Raw genomic sequence first — 18,530 nt, 5'->3', positions numbered from 1 at the left:
ACAAATTCTTAATAAATCTTGTTAAAATGGATGGAGATCCAACGTCACCCCAAGCACGTAGCCCTGCATGGACACCCTCATATAAACGGTGTCTCCACCACTGCTGTGGTGTCACTTAGAAAAGGAAGCTCTGGAGCTGATCGAGCTTGAAGTCAGTCCACCTACGGATGAGCAGCAGCCAGTTTGTGTATGATTTCTCTAAACTGTTGCAGTGACGGTGGTGTGAACAGAGAGAGAGAGAGAGAGGAAGAGAGTGTGAGAGCTCCTCAGTTGCCTTAGCAGCGCAGCCTCATTCCTCCACAGTCGGGCTTCAGTCCGCTGTACTGCGCGCTTCCCGGGGCTTCCCTCACGGCTCCCCATCAGTTAACCCTGTCACACTCCGCCTGGTCTCCATTTATTCCACCGTGCTCGAGATTTTAAAAAGAGAAGAAGAAGAAGGAAAAGAAAAGCAAACAGAACTCTGGGCCGCCTCCAAGTTTCCTAAACGCCCCTTCTCCGGCTGTTATGAAGGAAAAGGTGGCGGGCTGATCGGCTCAGTCACTCAGCGCAGGTGTGAAACCAGAAGCGAAGAGAGGATGGCTCTACGGACGGGGAACGGGACTGTGACGGAGTGGGGGAACCTCAGCGTGGAAGTTAGCGACTACAACGTGAGCAACACGAACCGCTCCGTCCCCAGCAGACCGGCCAGAGCCAGAGGTAAGAGCACACAGTTTTCCACAAATGAATCATCCAGGCTGAGGTGTTAAACCGCTACAGATGGCACCAACACCTGGCCCCAGTCCCGGTATAAACAGATAAGGTGTTAAACCCTAATGTTGTTATTATTATTATTATTATTATTATTATTATTATTATTATTATTATTATTATTATTATTGTTGTTGTTGTTATTAGTCTGATTTGGCTTAAATTGCCAACATTGTTCTTCAATATTCATCTTTTCATACAAACTAAATGTGAGTGATTAAAAAAAAACCCAGCTTTCATTTCTTGTTAACAGTGGTGATTCCCTCCAAGTTACAAACAGACAAATGACTAATTCCTTGGTTACAAAAATGCAATCAATAGACCTCATGTAATTTCCTCTCCTTACTCAGATATGTAGAACACCAAATGATGTTTTACCTACAGATCATTTCCCCCCCACACTGTGTCAGATCTGTATTTTTAAAAGAAAGCCATTTGCAATCAGGAGTTGTTTTCTTTCTTTCTTTCTTCTTCTTCTTCTTCTTCTTCTTTTTAAATCAGCTCTCCTCATCCTCATTGTATGTAACCAATCACCCAGCTTTCCAATTTACTGCTGCTTCTCTCTGCATCAATAACGCCCCAATCAGAATGAGCAGCAGCAGCAGCAGCGGCAGCCTTGTGCAGAGTGAAAAGCAGCTCTAATTCCGAGTGTTTGTTCTTCTCGCTCTCAAAGTGGGCAGGAGATTAAGCCCAACACCAGAGAAGATAAGGCTCTCACAATAAGTCTATCAGGACACCAGTTGAGCACACAGGCTGATTTGGAAAATGAGGTTGAGAGGCTCTTTTAAATTTTTTTTCCCACCCCCCGCCTCTGCTGCAGTATCGAGAAAATTTCAAATCTTTCCTCGCTAAATAATTCAGAGCCATTCCTCCTTGTGTGCTGCATTACTTTTATTGACCTTATATGTGAGGCAGGCATCAACATCAGTGGGGTGATCTACCCAGAGAGCAATCTAACACTGTGAGAATTGTGGTCACATTGCTACGTCCTGAGGTGGCACATAAACTTCTTTTTATTCATCTTCATCCTTCAGGGTCTCCTCAGGCCATAAGACAGTGATGGATATGAATGTGTATTGTTACTCTCAGATATCCACAGCTGGGGCAGTAAATTAAAGCCCCACCCCGTCACTTGAATTCCTGATGCAAAAGGAACAGAAATGGTTTGTTTTGATGTTGGGGAGAAACAAAGAAATCAATTTAATATTATAAATGGACCTTGATGATAGCTTTCAACATAAAGTGTTAAATTTAAGGTTAAATTCCACATCAAAAGTAGTTTAGGTGAAATTCATTTTAAAAAGTTATTACAGTAGATGAACACAGTGCAAATATATTCTCACACACTGAAGTGGGTTTCATTTACTCTACAAAGTAGCTTCAGTTATTTAGCAACAATCAGTTTCATCAACTCAAAAATGGGAGAACATTTCAAATAAAGCCACATTAGTTTATACAGTGTAGCTGTAGATTCATATTAATTAGTAACTGTCTTCCGCCATGGGTGAAGGTTTTGTTTGCACATTTGGAGGTTGGGCATTAAGCGAGGACCAGAGGGATGCTCACCCTGGAAACTTTATGGAGAGTTTTGACTCATTTGAATGCTTCATTTATCTTTTGTTTACTTTGTTATTAATGTTATTTATGTAAAAGAAAACACAGAAATCTGCAGTCACTGTGCTGACAGTTATGTTTTTTGTCCCTGGCATCCCTCCTGAACTCCTGAAATCTATGTTTTCACTATAGAATAATGAGCAGATCATTTCCTCTCCCACTTGTTTCTCCTATAAGACATCATTGTATAGTGACAGATCCCAGTCACAGCTTTCTGTAGCCCAGAATGGGATCTTTAAATAAATTATTTTGTCTAATGAACAGTCAGAAGTGATGGGTGGGTGGTTTATAGCTGTATTTCTAACAATTACAGGGTGCTGTATTCAGCTTTATATCACAACTGCAGCCTGCGCTGTTAAGCATTTCCTTTTCTCTTAGTTACTATAGAAGTCTTCAAGTCGTGAGGTTTACCTCTCTGGGCTGGAATGGAAGTTTAAAGCATGAGCAAAAAGAGAGACGTGACACAAACTACTGTACAACGTGAAAGGAATGGGAGCATGCTGCTGTTCTAAAAAACTGGCGTACAGTAGATTCCACACTCACTCAGGCAGGTCTGAACATGAATATACGATGAATGTATTTTTGGAAATCACATGGCGTAAGCTTTGCAGGGATCTCATTATTAAACTAAACATCTTGAAACGCACTTAGAAGGTGTATTTAATGTTTTGTTCTTTTTTAACTACAGAAGAACCAACAGATTTCAGTTAGGGCAGCTCAAAAGAAGACTTCTGTTGTTATCTGCAGTCATTTATGTGTCTCTGTCCTGGATTAGACATGCATGTGGATGTGCATAAGTCAGCGAGTGCAACAGAAAAGCTGGAACACAGAACAGAGCAGGCGTTAGTGACATGAGATGTGACAGTGATTGTGTCAAAGGCAGCAAAGAAGGAGGCCCTCAGGTCGAGATGGGCTGCAAAGCGACAGTTGAACAGAAACTGTGAGTAGGTTAATATATCTTAACCAGCCTACCCTATTTAAGTAACCGGCAGGATGTGAAAGACTTATGCTATACCTGATTTTAAAGAAAAAGAAAGAAATTCAGAAGAATATATTGCTTTCATTCACTTGCACCTTTTTCTTTCTGATTTTGATTTCTTTGTATGGTTTTCTTTTAAATTTACATTCTGCAGATGACTGACATGTTTTTACCGCTTGTCTGAAGAGTTGCTTAACAGATAGAGCAGCTGTAAAATACCGACTGCACAGAACTAAAACAACATCGGACATGCATCATTTCAAAAATAATCCTTCTGGACTCCTGAGAGCAGTTCAGTTCAGACACGGTGCTGCTTATGTGGAATATCTGTAGCTGCACCTTGGCTATGCTTAGACACTCTCCGTTCTCCAGATGATTCAAAGTGGCACTCTGCTGAGCTCACCCTGTCTTGCGATGAGTTATCTTGAAGTGGATCTCATGAGCATTAAATGAACATTTGTTTTTAGAAGGAATCCAATAAGTCGCCTTGGGCACTGAGCAAAAGTGGAAAAACCGGAGAGCAAGACAAGAGACGTGCTGCTGCAGAGTCAGCTGTGCACAGTATACACAGTAAAAGAGCTGGGAGTTTCTAACATTGTACCCATTTCTACAATGTTGTATCTTGTGGAAGAAATTAGAATCTTGTCCCCTTGGGGTGTTTACATAGTGGTGTTGTCTGTCATAACGCGATCACAGTAATCAGAGCTAATAATTGGAACATTTTGAAGCAACTTGTTGAGGTGAAACAAATTGCATGAATGCACTGTGAGTATAAAGATTTGAATCATCCTGATAATGAGAAGCTGCATCTTGATAAAATCCTGGTCTCTTAGTAAACAGTTCCTGCCTTTGCCCTCTCATCAGGTTACTCCATTAAAACAGCACATACAGATGAGAATAAAGTTATCAGGCCACATATGAATTAAAGCTTCTGTCAAAAAAATTCTCAAGTGCTTTTTTCTGCAGAGTGAGGGATTTTTAATATAGCATTTTTAAACATACTAGCTTCCATTAGAATTTTCTGTTTGCACACAAGAACAGCATTATTTTAGAAAAAGCAAGAATCATTAGCCCCCTTTTATTGAGCCATAACAAAAACCACTGCTGTGCAATGATGTGCTTTAACTCAACGCTCAAAGCTTTTAAAATCAAGTTAAAACAGAGGTTTTTCTTCTCATTTACACATAGTATAAAAACTCAGCAAGGATTTCAGTTGTCACTTGAGAAAGCATAATGCCAGAAAGAAAGCTGGAGACAGATATACAAAGTTATCAGAGCATTTCTGAGTGTCAAGACCTGGAGTGAGAAGTATGAAGAAATTCAAAGAGGGTCACAAAGTTTAGAACAAGCCTGGCAAAAAGAAACTAGTGAGAGATGGGTATAAAGACCCCAGAAAAACTGCCAAGACACTAGTGAGTGACTTAGCCAAAGAAGGCAATCACTAGAATCCTGCACAGGATTGGATTGCAAGGCTACAGACCAAGACAATCTCTACTTCTGCAGAAGAGACATCTTCAAACCGCTAAGAACAACCTGGAGTAAAATTATGTATACTGAAAGTGTGTCCTTTGGTCACATAAGATGAAACTAGAGCTCTTTGGCCGTAGAAATGCTGCTTATGTTTGGAGAAAGAAGGGGCATGCAACATGAAGAACTGTCCCTGCAGTGAAACACGGCGGCGTGAGCACTATGCTGTGAGGATGCTTCAGTGTTTCTGGAACTAGCAATCTTGTCAAGGTGGAAGGAATCATGAGAAAAGAAAGATAAGTGAAATTTTTTTAAAGAAAACCTCCAGCAGTCTGTAGCAAAACTGATTCCGAGTCATCGCTTTGTCTTCCAACATGACAACAACCCAAAACATACATTGCTTCTGGAGAACTACCTCCAAAAAACTCACTATTAGATGTCAGTAGATTACAAATTGCAGTTAATTTAATTCTGGTTTTGTACCCCTCCCAATTCAAATTCATAATCCCAGCTATGGTGGCTGCTGAAGGACAAACATCTCTGGTCACTGTTCATCTGTAGTGAGTTCAGGCTGTAAGTCTGCTGTTTACCTCAGCTGTCAATATGACTGCAGCGTCCGTATCCCGAGTGTCACATCTATTTACTATAGAGAAAGCTGTACATTTTTGTGAAAGGAGTCCGATATGAGTCAATGTGCTCACTTCTGACTGATGACAGTGATACTGGGGTTGCAGCTGTTTGTTTGTTTGTTTGTTTTAGCTCTGCTAGCTGCTGTTGAGCATTGTTAGCTGGCGTTAGTAACATTTTCTTTGAAGTGGATGTAATATTTTTTTACACAGACACTTAAATTCTCATACAATTTAAGAATGTTATCAAGCTGTTTATCAGAGGGAATGTGTGATTTTCAGGGCACTCAGCCTAACACTTAACAACGGGAGGGTTGCATGTCTAATCTGCTGACAATAAGCAATTGCAAAAGGAAGGGAAAGACATAACCACAAAGAGACAATTAAAATAAATGCAGGAATGTTAAATGGTCATATTTAGCTTGCAAGAGCTACTTGTGAAATTCAAATCTTTGAATTAAAATAATCTCCTAAGGTGTACTACATATGTGGCCGACTCTAACCACTTACATAAAATGTGATTAGGCAGAAGGCAACGCCCAGCTTGGCCACGGTCCAACGCGGCAACATGGTGGCTTCTATGAACAGCCTGCTCATATGTATTTGTAATGGAATAGGTCCAAGTTTATAAGTAACTTGTACATAAACGTTTACAAGATTTATATACGTAAATAGTCATATATAGTTTGGTGGATACTAATCTTTGAGAGCGTGTGTGGGAAACCGTCCAGAAGTGGTGGCTCGTCATTTGCGACCTCTCGAAAACTCAGAAGTTGATGTTTTTGAACCGTAGCGGTGAGAGAGAGGAAGGATGCTAGCATCAACTAGCTAGAGGAAGATGTCAACTCCACGGAGCATCAAGTGGTTACCTTTCTACGGTCCAAAGGTGTGGAAGTGGATTATAACAACATTGAGGCTTGCTACCCTCTACCCCGAAAAAATGACAGTGACAAACCAGCCATCATTGTGAGATTTGCAAACAGAAAACACAAAACAGCACTGTTAAAACAAGGAAAGAAACTGAAAGGATCCGATGTCTTCATGAACGAACATCTGATAAAAAGAAATGCGGACATTGCCAGGAAAGCACGTTACTTGAAGAAACAGGGAAAAATTCAAAATACATGGACCACCAACTGCAAAGTATTCATTAAACTCAATGGAACACCGGAACAAGCCAAAGTGTTGGTCATCAGAAATATGGAGGAGCTGGACAAATACTGAGGTCAACTTACTCTGGAGGTATGAATACACATGTGACGTGACACACAACACAACACATGGCACAGTCCAAAAGAACTTCATCTGCATCCGGCAACAATATCAACATGACTCATTGGAATTCTCTTTATGATAATCTGGAACTGAGAACATTTCGATACACAGACCATAATGTTCTAGACTTAGAAAAGGATATAGACCCGGAAAATAATTTCTTCTACAACATCAGCTGTAACTGCTGCTACTTCACTGATGAACAGTTTAAGCACACCATCAACACGGAAAATAAATTATCAATAATCCATTTTAATAGCAGAAGTCTGTATGCCAACTTCAACAATATAAAGGAATATCTAAATGAGTTGACAAATCCATTTGGAATTATTGCCATTTCTGAAACATGGATCAATGCGGAGAAAGGAATGGACTTTGGACTGGAGGGATATGAAGTGAATTTTGTAAATAGAAGGAACAAGAGTGGAGGGGGAGTAGCTGTGTATGTGGATAAAAACCTAAACTACAAGGTGGTAGAAAGTATGACAACTGTAATTGATAATTTACTAGAATGTATAACAATTGAAATTTATAAGGAAAAAGAGAAAAAATGTAATAATTAGCTGTATATATACAACACCTGGCTCTAGTATTCAAGTATTTAATGACTTCATAGAGGAAATATTCTCTAAAACAAATCAAAAAGTTATGTTTATCTATGGTGATTTTAATATTGACCTGTTGAATCCGAAAAAGCATACAATGACTGACGAATTCCTAAACACTATGTACAGTTTGAGTTTACATCCTAAAATAACCAGGCCTAGCAGAATTACACCAGATTGTGCCACCTTACTTGACAATATTTTCACTAACAATATGGAAAACAACATTGTGAGTGGAATATTAATTAATGACATCAGTGATCACCTACCAGTTTTTGCAGTTTATGACACTAATTATAAGAAAAATCAGCATGAAGAACAACTGAGATACAGACGTGTAAGGACAGAAGAAACTGTGAATGCACTTAAGAACGATCTATTAAATCAGGACTGGGACAATGTGTACAAAGAAGCTGATATTGATATTGCATATGGCATATTTTTAAGAATATTCATGGAGTTGTGCGATAAAAACTGTCCAACAATAAAATACAACAGAAAGCACAAATATTCAGATAGACCATGGCTCACTAAGGGTTTACAAAATGCATGTAAAAAGAAAAATACACTCTATAGGGAATTCCTAAAACAAAGAACAAAAGATGCTGAAAATAAATATAAAAAATACAAAAATAAGTTGACCAATATTATACGTGTATGTAGAAAGGAGTATTATAGTAAAATATTGAACAACAATAAACATAATATGAAGGGAATATGGGATGTTTTAAACGGTATCATTAAAAATAATTCTGGACAACAAAGTTATCCTCAATACTTTATCGACAATGGCAATATTATGGAAAACACTGCTGATAAGGTCAACAGCTTTAATCATTATTTTGTAAATATTGGACCAAAACTGGCAGAACAAATTCCTGAGTCACTGCCATCAGTAGAATGTAGTGAAAACCTGATTGATAGGAACCCTAACTCAATGTTCCTCACATCAGTGGAGGAAAAAGAAATAATTGACATTGTACACATGTGTAAATATAAAACATCTACTGATTGTAATGATATTGACATGAAAATCGTCAAGAAGGTCATTGAAGGAATTGTAGGACCTCTAACATATATTTGCAACTTATCATTTCAGACGGGAAAAGTGCCAAACAAAATGAAAATAGCCAAAGTTGTGCCGCTGTATAAAACCGGGGATAGACGCCACTTCACAAATTACAGGCCTGTTTACGGAGCCTTATACCACGTGGTACAGAAGCTGTGTGATGCTAAAATTAGCAGGGAAAAAACAACGGAGAGCACGTCAGGGATGACAGGAAAGTGACAGGAGAAAATCCGTCCCGGTCAACCACCCAAACATCAATAACGGGAACCTTATACAGCGCTTCCCTATACACGTCGAACTCCCACAGGCACAAAGAAATTATGGAGGCTATCACTTATCACCTGACCAAAGATATGGCTCCCATCAACACTGTGCAAAACGAGGGATTTTGGAAAATGATCAACACCCTAGACAAACGCTACACAGTGCCGTCCTGCAACTATTTTTCTATTGCTGCACTACCTGCTCTATACACGCAGTGTCGAGCAACGGTGAAGACGGAATTTCAAGCACTACAACATTTTGCGGCAACAACAAAACTTGTGAGACATTTGTTGTTTTTATGTTTATTTATTGTTTTCATGTTCAGTCTCAACTGTTACGAAGATGATGTGCAGTTAATAAGTGCAATAAATATTTGTACTGGAAAAGAAAATCGTGAGAGAATCGTGATCTCAATTCTAAGCCAAAAAATCGTGATTCTCATTTTATGCAAAATCGTGCAGCCCTACAATCAATCATGACATATTAATTAATAAACTGGAACAGTACGGGATCAGGGGGGTTGTACTGCAATGGGTGAAAAATTATTTAGGTGACAGGAAACAATTTGTGAAGCTGGGTGTCCGTTCCTGATCATGCTTGGACATTGCTTGTGGTGTTCCACAAGGCTCTGTACTGGGTCCAAAATTATTTATTATTTATATAAATGATATTTGTAAGGCATCTGATATATTAAAATTAGTATTATTTGCAGATGACACAAATATTTTTTGTTCTGGGGGGAATCTAAAGGAGCTGCTGGATACAATTACTTCAGAAATGTGCAAAATTAAAAAATGGTTTAACAGGAACAAACTATCGCTAAATCTAAGTAAAACTAAAATTATCTTATTTGGGCATTCCCTTAGAAATGCACAGGTGCAGATTCATTTAGATGGTGTGGAAATTGAAAGAGTACTTGAACATAAGTTTCTTAGTGTGATTATAGATGATAAATTAAACTGGAAGTCTCATATAAATCATATACATAACAAAATTTCAAGAAGTGTCTCAATCTTGAGTAAAGTAAAACACATTCTGGACCACAAATCACTCCACATTCTCTATTGTTCCCTGATTGCACCGTATTTGAATTACTGTGCAGAGGTTTGGGGCAATACTTACAAATGTTCGCTATCATCAGTCTTTATATTACAAAAAAGGGCCATAAGGATAATCCATAAAACTGGTTACAGAGATCATACAAATCCACTATTCTTAAAATCAAAAATTCTAAAATTCACAGATCTGGTTCATTTTCTCACTGCACAAATTATATATAAAGCAATAAATAACCTGCTTCCTGACAATATTCTAAAAATGTTTTTTAAAAGGGAACGGGGATACAATTTGAGGGGGGAATAAAATTTAAAACATCCTCGTATCCGTACAACATTAAAAAGTTTTTGCATCTCTGTGTGTGGAGTGAAGCTGTGGAACAGACTAAGTAAAGATATGAAGCAATGTCCAAGCATGGCGCAGTTTAAAAAGCGGTTTAAGGATATGGTTTTTACAGGGTACAGGGAAAAGGCAGAGATTTGATAGGGTGTTCTTGTCTAATATTTTCACGTGTGTGCGGGTGCACAGGTATGTTGGTATGGGTATATACACTCAACAAAAATATAAACGCAACACCTTTGTTACTGCTCCCATTCCCCATGGGATGGACGTAGAGACCTAAAATTCATTCCAGATACACAATATAACCATCCCTCCCAAACAGTGGTCACAAATCAGTCCAAATGTGTGGTAGTGGGCACATCTGCTATATTGAGATAATCCATCCCACCTCACAGGTGTGCCACATCAGGATGCTGATCTGACATCATGAGTAGTGCACAGGTGTACCTCAGACTGCCCACAACAAAAGGCCACCCTGGAATGTGCAGTTTTGTCTCACAGCAAAATGCCACAGATGCCACAAGCAATGAGGGAGCGTGCAATTGGCATGCTGACAGCAGGAATGTCAACCAGATCTGTCGCCCGTGCATTGAATGTTCATTTCTCAACCATGAGCCGTCTCCACAGGCGTTTCAGAGAATATGGCAGCACATCCAGCCGGCCTCACAACCGCAGACCTCGTGTAACCACACCAGCCCAGGACCTCCACATCCAGCAGGTTCACCTCCAAGATCGTCTGAGACCAGCCACCCAGACAGCTGCTGGAACAATTGGTTTGCACAACCAAACAATTTCTGCACAAACTGTCAGAAACCGTCTCAGGGACGCTCAACTGCATGCCCGTCGTCCTCATCGGGGTCTTGACCTGACTCCAGCTCGTCGCCATAACAGACTTGTGTGGGCAAATGCTCACATTCGATGGCGTCTGGCACGTTGGAGAGGTGTGCGCTTCACGGATGAATCATGGTTCACATTGTTCAGGGCAGATGGCAGCTGAGAATGTCCCAGTTCTTGCATGGCCAGCATACTCACCGGACATGTCACCCATTGAGCATGTTCGGGATGTGCTTGACCGGCGTATACGACAGCGTGTACCAGTTCCCACGAATATCCAACAACCTCGCACAGCCATTGAAGTGGAGTGGACCAACATTCCACAGGCCACAATTGACAATCTGATAGACTCCATGCGACGATGTGTTGCACTGCATGAGGCAAATGGTGGTCACACCAGATACTGACCGGTTCTGGGTCCCCAGACCCCCAATAGCGCAAAAAACTGCACATTCCAGGGTGGCCTTTTGTTGTGGGCAGTCTGAGGTACACCTGTGCACTACTCATGATGTCAGATCAGCATCCTGATGTGGCACACCTGTGAGGTGGGATGGATTATCTCAATATGGCAGATGTGCCCACTACCACACATTTGGACTGATTTGTGACCACTGTTTGGGAGGGATGGTTATATTGTGTATCTGGACTGAATTTTAGGTCTCTACGTCCATCCCATGGGGAATGGGAGCAGTAACAAAGGTGTTGCGTTTATATTTTTGTTGAGTATATATATATATATATCCAGGTGCCAGCAGCTGGATAGCGTAGTGGTTAAACTACACGCCTTTGGAACAGAGGATCGCAAGTTCGATTCCTGCCTGGGGCGTCTGTATCCAGTAAGGGTCCTAAGGCTAGACCCCCTAAGCAAGCCTACCGCAGACATGAGCGAGACAGATAAATATGAAGGCATGCCGGCTCGGACGTCGCCCGGATCAACAAGGTCCGCGTCAGGTGTTGAGGAACCAGGGCACCCTGACGAAAAGTGGGCTACTGGAACAAGAAGGCATCGGTGGGCAAGGGACGAAAACAGGGCGTTGTTGGAATGCTACTACGCAAGTAACCCCGGCGGAAGGGGCTACATGAATAGGATGAGGGACCTATGGATTCTTCGATACCCAACATCCACAATGACGGCGAAACAACTAGTAGCTCAGTGTTCCAACATTCTCACAGCTAGAGATTGACGAGGTACAACACAAATGCTACGGCAAGGAGGAGTCAGGACGCCAGGTCAGGGGGGAGATATCATCACCCCCACCCGAGATTGGGTACATAGCCCCAAGTGCGATAGGAGAAGGATCGTTGAGTGCGAGAGGAACTGACCTGAAAAATAGGATCATGGCCAAGCTTGAAACCTGGATCCCCCGTAGCCGGTTACCAAGATTACGTGAAGTACCCTCAGAAGGTCTGCTAGATGATGTTAATGCAGCACTACGGGCAATACCTACAACCACGATTACCGACACTAACAAGCTGATCTACAATACGGCAGCAGTGATCAGTGAGATGCTTGGCTACAAGTACAGCCACAAGGGGCAGTACCCTCCATGGAGAAGGAGGCTAGAGGGCAAGATCAAAGTAGCACGGAGGGAGGTTAGCCAACTAACAGAGTTGCAGAAAGGTGCGACAAATAAGGTGCCTAAGAAATACAGCAAGCTGTCCATACCTGAGGCCTTGGAAACTGCCAAGCAAAGACTCACAGCCTTGGCCAGCCGCTTGAGGAGGTACACCAGAGAGATAGAAGGCAGGAGAATAAACCAGCTGTTCTCCACAGAACCAGCAAAGGTGTACTCTCAGTGGCAAGGGAACAATAAGAGAACAGCACCACCAAGGCTGGATGGAGACGGAGCAATACTGGAAGAGCATATGGGAGAAGGATGCAACCCATAACGGCAATGCTCAGTGGCTAGTGGCGTACAACACTAGAGGCCAACTCCAAGCCCATAGCACAAGTTACCATCAAGTGCGGGATCTACCAAGGAGATGCTCTGTCCCCACTGCTGTTCTGCATAGGCCTGAACCCCCTCAGTGAGATCATTAACAAGACTGGCTACGGATACCGACTACGGAACGGAGCAGTTGTCAGCCACCTCCTGTACATGGATGACATCAAGCTGTATGCCAAGAGTGAACGAGACATCGATTCACTGATCCACACTACCAGGCTATACAGCAATGACATTGGAATGTCGTTCGGACTGGAGAAGTGTAGTCGGATGGTAACAAAGAGAGGGAAGGTAGTCAGAACTGAGGGGATTGAACTACCAGAAGGCAACATTGCAGACATAGAGGACAGTTACAAGTACCTGGGGATCCCGCAGGCAAATGGGAACCATGAAGAGGCCGCTAGAAAGGCTGCAACCACCAAGTACCTGCAGAGGGTCAGGCAAGTCCTGAGGAGTCAGCTGAATGGTAAGAACAAGATCCGGGCCATCAACACATACGCCCTGCCCGTGATCAGGTACCCTGCTGGGGTAATAGGCTGGCCAAAGGAGGAGATAGAAGCCACTGACATAAAGACAAGAAAGCTCCTGACCATGCATGGAGGGTTTCACCCCAAGTCCAGCACCCTGAGGCTGTACGCTAAGCGGAAGGAAGGGGGCCGGGGACTGGTGAGTGTCAGCACCACAGTCCAGGATGAGACAACGAACATCCAAGAATACATTGGGAAGATGGCCCCAACTGACCGAGTGCTCAGTGAATACCTCAGGCAGCAGAAACCCAAGAAAGAGGAGGGAGACGAGGAACCATCATGGAAGGACAGGCCCCTGCACGGTATGTACCACCGGCAGATAGAGGAGGTGGCTGATATCCAGAAATCCTACCAGTGGCTGGACAAAGCTGGACTGAAAGACAGCACAGAGGCACTAATCATGGCAGCACAAGAACAAGCTCTGAGTACAAGATCCATAGAGGCTGGGGTCTATCACACCAGGCAAGACCCCAGGTGCAGGCTGTGTAAAGATGCCCCAGAGACAATCCAGCACATAACAGCAGGGTGCAAGATGCTAGCAGGCAAGGCATACATGGAACGCCATAACCAAGTGGCCGGCATAGTGTACAGGAACATCTGTGCCGAGTATAACCTAGAAGTCCCGAGGTCAAAATGGGAGATGCCCCCAAGGGTGGTGGAGAATGACCGAGCTAAGATCCTGTGGGACTTCCAGATACAGACGGACAAAATGGTGGTGGCTAACCAACCGGACATAGTGGTGGTAGACAAACAGAAGAAGACGGCCGTAGTGATCGATGTAGCGGTTCCGAATGACAGCAATATCAGGAAGAAGGAACACGAGAAGCTGGAGAAATACCAAGGGCTCAGAGAAGAGCTCGAGAGGATGTGGAGGGTGAAGGTAATGGTGGTCCCCGTGGTAATCGGAGCACTAGGTGCGGTGACTCCCAAGCTAGGCGAGTGGCTCCAGCAGATCCCGGGAATAACATCGGAGATCTCTGTCCAGAAGAGCGCAGTCCTGGGAACAGCTAAGATACTGCGCAGGACCCTCAAGCTCCCAGGCCTCTGGTAGAGGACCCGAGCTTGAAGGATAAACCGCCCGCAGGGGCGTGCTGGGTGTTTTTTATATATATATATATATATATATATATATGTGTTACACATAACATGTAATGTAATTGCAAGGAGGTATTTCTGTAGTCTATTTATACTAGATAGTGGAAAAGGGGTGGGATTAATTAGGCTTATGCTTCTTCCTGCTCCTTTTTGAACATGAACGTTATTTGGAGTTGTGGTTGCTCGTTTTCCTTTTGTTTTGCTTTGTTCATTTGTCTTTTTTAATTCTATTTTGTTGTACTTTTTCAACATGTTCAAAATAAAGATTCAATCAATCAATCAAAAGCTATTTGCAATCTTTAAATTTAAACTAAAAGTAACTTATAAGACGTATTACATATGTGGTCGGTCTCTAGCCACATACATAAAAAAAGATTATGAGAATACATTAATTTGTAGTTACACAGTAAACAATGTATATTTGAGTACAACAATTTTTTTCTATTAAATAGCCTCAAAAAATGATTTACTGTGCCTTAAAACTTATATGAGGTTTTATGCAATTAATTGACATGCATACAAGTCACTGAAGAGAATGAAACATACCATTCATTGATATATGGTTGGTAAATACATTAGACTGTTGACTAGCCAACAGGATCCTGGAATGTTGCCTAGCGACCAGCCATGTGCTAGATACAGTGATGCCTGATGAGCGGTTCTGTGGACAGGGCTTTAGATTCACCCAGAGCACAAAGAAACACGTATTCATATAGCACCACACAAATCAGTTTTTAAGAGCCTATTTACAAGAAGAGACCAAAAAAAACTAGCTTATATGGAAACACTTTTTAAACTCAAGAAATGTTAATCAATCAAAGAAAGCTATGTGAAGCAAGTAGGTCTCAAATGTAAAGTATGAGGAAATAAACTTATTCTCATTTTTTGAGCAGTTAGATGAGCAAACTAAGAAGGAGTTTAGCTGCTTTTCACTAGCCAGAACAAGCAACCCACCCAGTACCACAGTGACCTTTCTAATAAGCTAGCTAGCCACTGAACATTAGCTGAAAATGTCAAACCTCCAAAGTCTCATTTAAAAAAAAAAAGTAATTTAATAAAGAGTTCATTCATCATTGGGTACTGTGTAGTACTCAACATTTGTCTGCCTGTTAGCGGCTTTTCTTTAAATACACACATACTGCTACTATGGATGTGCTGTTTCCATTAAGTTTTTCTCACACTTTACATATTCCGCTGTAATAAATATTTCATCTGTGGGTTGGTTTGCTTGGATGATTCTAAGCAAAAACATTCAATTAATGGCAATAAAACATGTTAGTGATGAAAAAAGGAATCAGTGGCATCAGAAGCAAATGAAAATATCAGAGACAGAGAGCATTGTGGGTAATTGAATACATGCTGAGTTTGTTCTTGCAGTACAAACAAGATCCTTCCAACTTCTGAAAAAAAATCTAAGTAATGTAGGATCAATATTCCTCTCTCATGGGGAGCCATAGTGGAAAGACTAATTCAGTTGAATTGTGCTGACAGCTACAGTAACTCACCTCATTACAGTGGTAAAATGCAACACGTCGACTGATTTCTGCACATTGAGCTAAATTACTGTGAAAGGATTCATCTGCTACCACTTTTTTTAAAGCTAAGCATCACAGTGTGGTAATGTGTAGTGCAGAGGTTAAATATGAAATCAGTCAGGCTTGTGTAAAGCTAAAATCCATCCACCAGATAATGTGCACCAAAATGCAGGAATCCATTTTTATCATTTCAGACAAGTCGAAAAGAGAATTACATACTTGTCATTGGGTGAAATCAGTCCTGGGGATTCAGTGATTTTCTTCTGTCGGTAAAGAGAAGCGTGGAGTGTGACACCCTGCCCTGATCCCTATCTCTTTAGTGAATCTTTTTGGATACGAGACAGGCTGTCAACTCTTTGAAGCAACCTTTGCAATTTCAAGGTGGCAGATTAAAGAGACAGGAAGTCAGTGATGTAAGATGCTGACCTACTGGCTGCGTGGACACAATAAACGAGGCATTAGAAGGAAGCACTCTGAAGCTTAAACGCCAAGTGTGCTTGTAGTAGTTTATTCACAGTGTGGAGTGTTTACTAGTTAACAGCGAAATGACGCCAAAACACGGCCACTTTTGGTTATAAGGAAAAGGAAATTTATATGTGATAACCAATAGGGTCTTGTGCCTGGAAAGCCTATCAGACCAACATGGATCAATTTCAAAACAGCCTTTTCTTACATGAATTCAGTCAGTTTGTTTTTCATGCAGTCTTTAGTGTAGGAACACTATAAATGGGAAATAACAGCAAAGAATGGAGAAAGGCTCTTCATTCGAGGCTAAGGTTACATTGACTGATTTGGTTGTATCTGACTTCCTGCCAAAATGATCAAATCGGATGGGTCGAGCAGATTTTGTTTGTACTGCATGAATGTAAAGGAACTAAATGCAAAGTGACAGGGCCAAGAATCCTCTTCAGTTTCTCTAATGTTACAGTGAGCACAGAGCGCACCCTTATGATTTCATAATGTTGGCTCAAAGGGAACCCAACATTTGAGACGCCACCATGCTGCTGCAGTTCAACAAACTTTGTATAATGAAAGTACAGTTACTTATAAAGAACACAGCGAAATAATGAGATGAGAGCCCTCGCTACAACAAAGAAAAGAGGAAGAAGACAGTTAACAAATCACATGAAAGGCCATCAGATTCTGGCTTTTCCCTGAATCAATATTAGTGAGCTAAACTAATAGAACCAAAACTGAAAACAGGACTGGCAGAGTCTCCCAACTCAACTCATAATTAACAAACAAAACTGCAAAAGCTACAGAAAGAAAAAGTTGATGACAGTGAGGAGAGAAGAGAGAGGGACCAAGACGTCAACTGGCAACCTATGGATATATGTATGTCCTCAGTCAGATACCAGATACACTGTGATCAGATCCTTCGTAGGAATGTTACAGAAGTATTATTGGGTTTTTATTAGTGTCTGCTCACCAAAACTAATTTTGAACCCTTGGGTTTGCTTGCTAGCTTTTATTTTTCCCTACAACCTAATGACACATTACTTAATGACTTAATTAATTAGTGCAGTCAGTGACTGTTCCCATGGAATATGCACTGGAGTTCAATAAGGTAGTTCTTCCACAAAATGCACTGAAATGCTCTGAAAATTTGAGAAAACTGGTAGAAACACGTTCTGTCCGTCATTCTGTTGTTCTAGCTATGATAGGTATTGAAGGTAACTGTGATGTTACATGTTTATAACACAGAAATTAAACCAAAATATAAAAACTAATTGTGTAATTGTGTAATTCTACAGGTGTGGTCATAGAGTCTCTTTTGCATTTTGTGGGTATTTGTCAGAAAACAGGACACGAGATGAATATTACTGGAGGTAAACTTACTTTTTTTTCAGTTGCTATAGATATTCTATTATATGTGTAGCTGTGCGCTCAATATTGATTTATTTATAGTGCATCAAAACGGATGTTGTTGGTGTGCTTCCCATGATGCCTTCAGGTTTTCAGAGCATTGCAATCACAAGCAGAGATGGAGTGTTGTTTGCATGCAGTGCGAGCACTCCTCAATAAAGCTACGTGAACATGGCAGGATGTGAATTGTGCTATTTTAGTGAATGATACAAACATAACAGAGACCCACTTATTGAAGACCTTTACATGAGGGCTGCTGGTTTTTCATATATGTGGCTAAACAGAAAAATGGGAATGGGAAAAGTAGAGGAGCTTATGTTAGTGCAGGAAAGATTAGTCCAATAATTGATGAGCAGTAGACGTTAATTAATGAATTTAATGCTCAGTGAATGCTCAAGTAATCAACTGAAATAACAAAATCTGTTGCTTTTTTTTGAGTGTTGCAAATTGTTGCAAATCCTGTTGTTGCTGATTGCCGCAAGTTCCTTATTCATGTCTGTGGTTCTCAGGTTCACTTCCAAAGGGTTTTCTACCCCTTTGTAATTAGGAGAAACATCATATTTCGATAGAGATGACAGCAATTTCTAACAATTTGGACTATTTCATCATCTCACTGGGACTTTCTACATGAATTGCAGCCTTACGGTAAGGTTGTGATTAAAAGGATAGTTCAAAACCGCAGA

The 18,530-nt window shown here is 41.2% G+C and overlaps 1 protein-coding gene across 1 annotated transcript in view; it reads left to right on the top strand.

Moving 5' to 3' along the window:
- The first annotated feature begins 233 nt into the window (after positions 1–233).
- The window catches only part of LOC146681569 (cholecystokinin receptor-like), a 66,700-nt gene continuing 48,403 nt past the window's right edge, over positions 234–18,530 (top strand). The window contains exon 1 of the mRNA XM_085448956.1: positions 234–696. Coding sequence (XP_085305082.1) covers positions 576–696 — 121 coding nt within the window. The 5' untranslated portion in view covers positions 234–575. The remainder of the gene's footprint in view (positions 697–18,530) is intronic.

This window comes from Copadichromis virginalis, linkage group LG23 (genome assembly GCF_057382275.1).
Source record: "Copadichromis virginalis isolate Kocher_CV1m ecotype Utaka linkage group LG23, C_Virginalis_male_GT1.1, whole genome shotgun sequence".
Taxonomy (NCBI): Eukaryota; Metazoa; Chordata; class Actinopteri; order Cichliformes; family Cichlidae; genus Copadichromis; species Copadichromis virginalis.
Note: the sequence above shows the minus strand (reverse complement) of the source record. Positions and strands in the feature narration are given on the sequence as shown.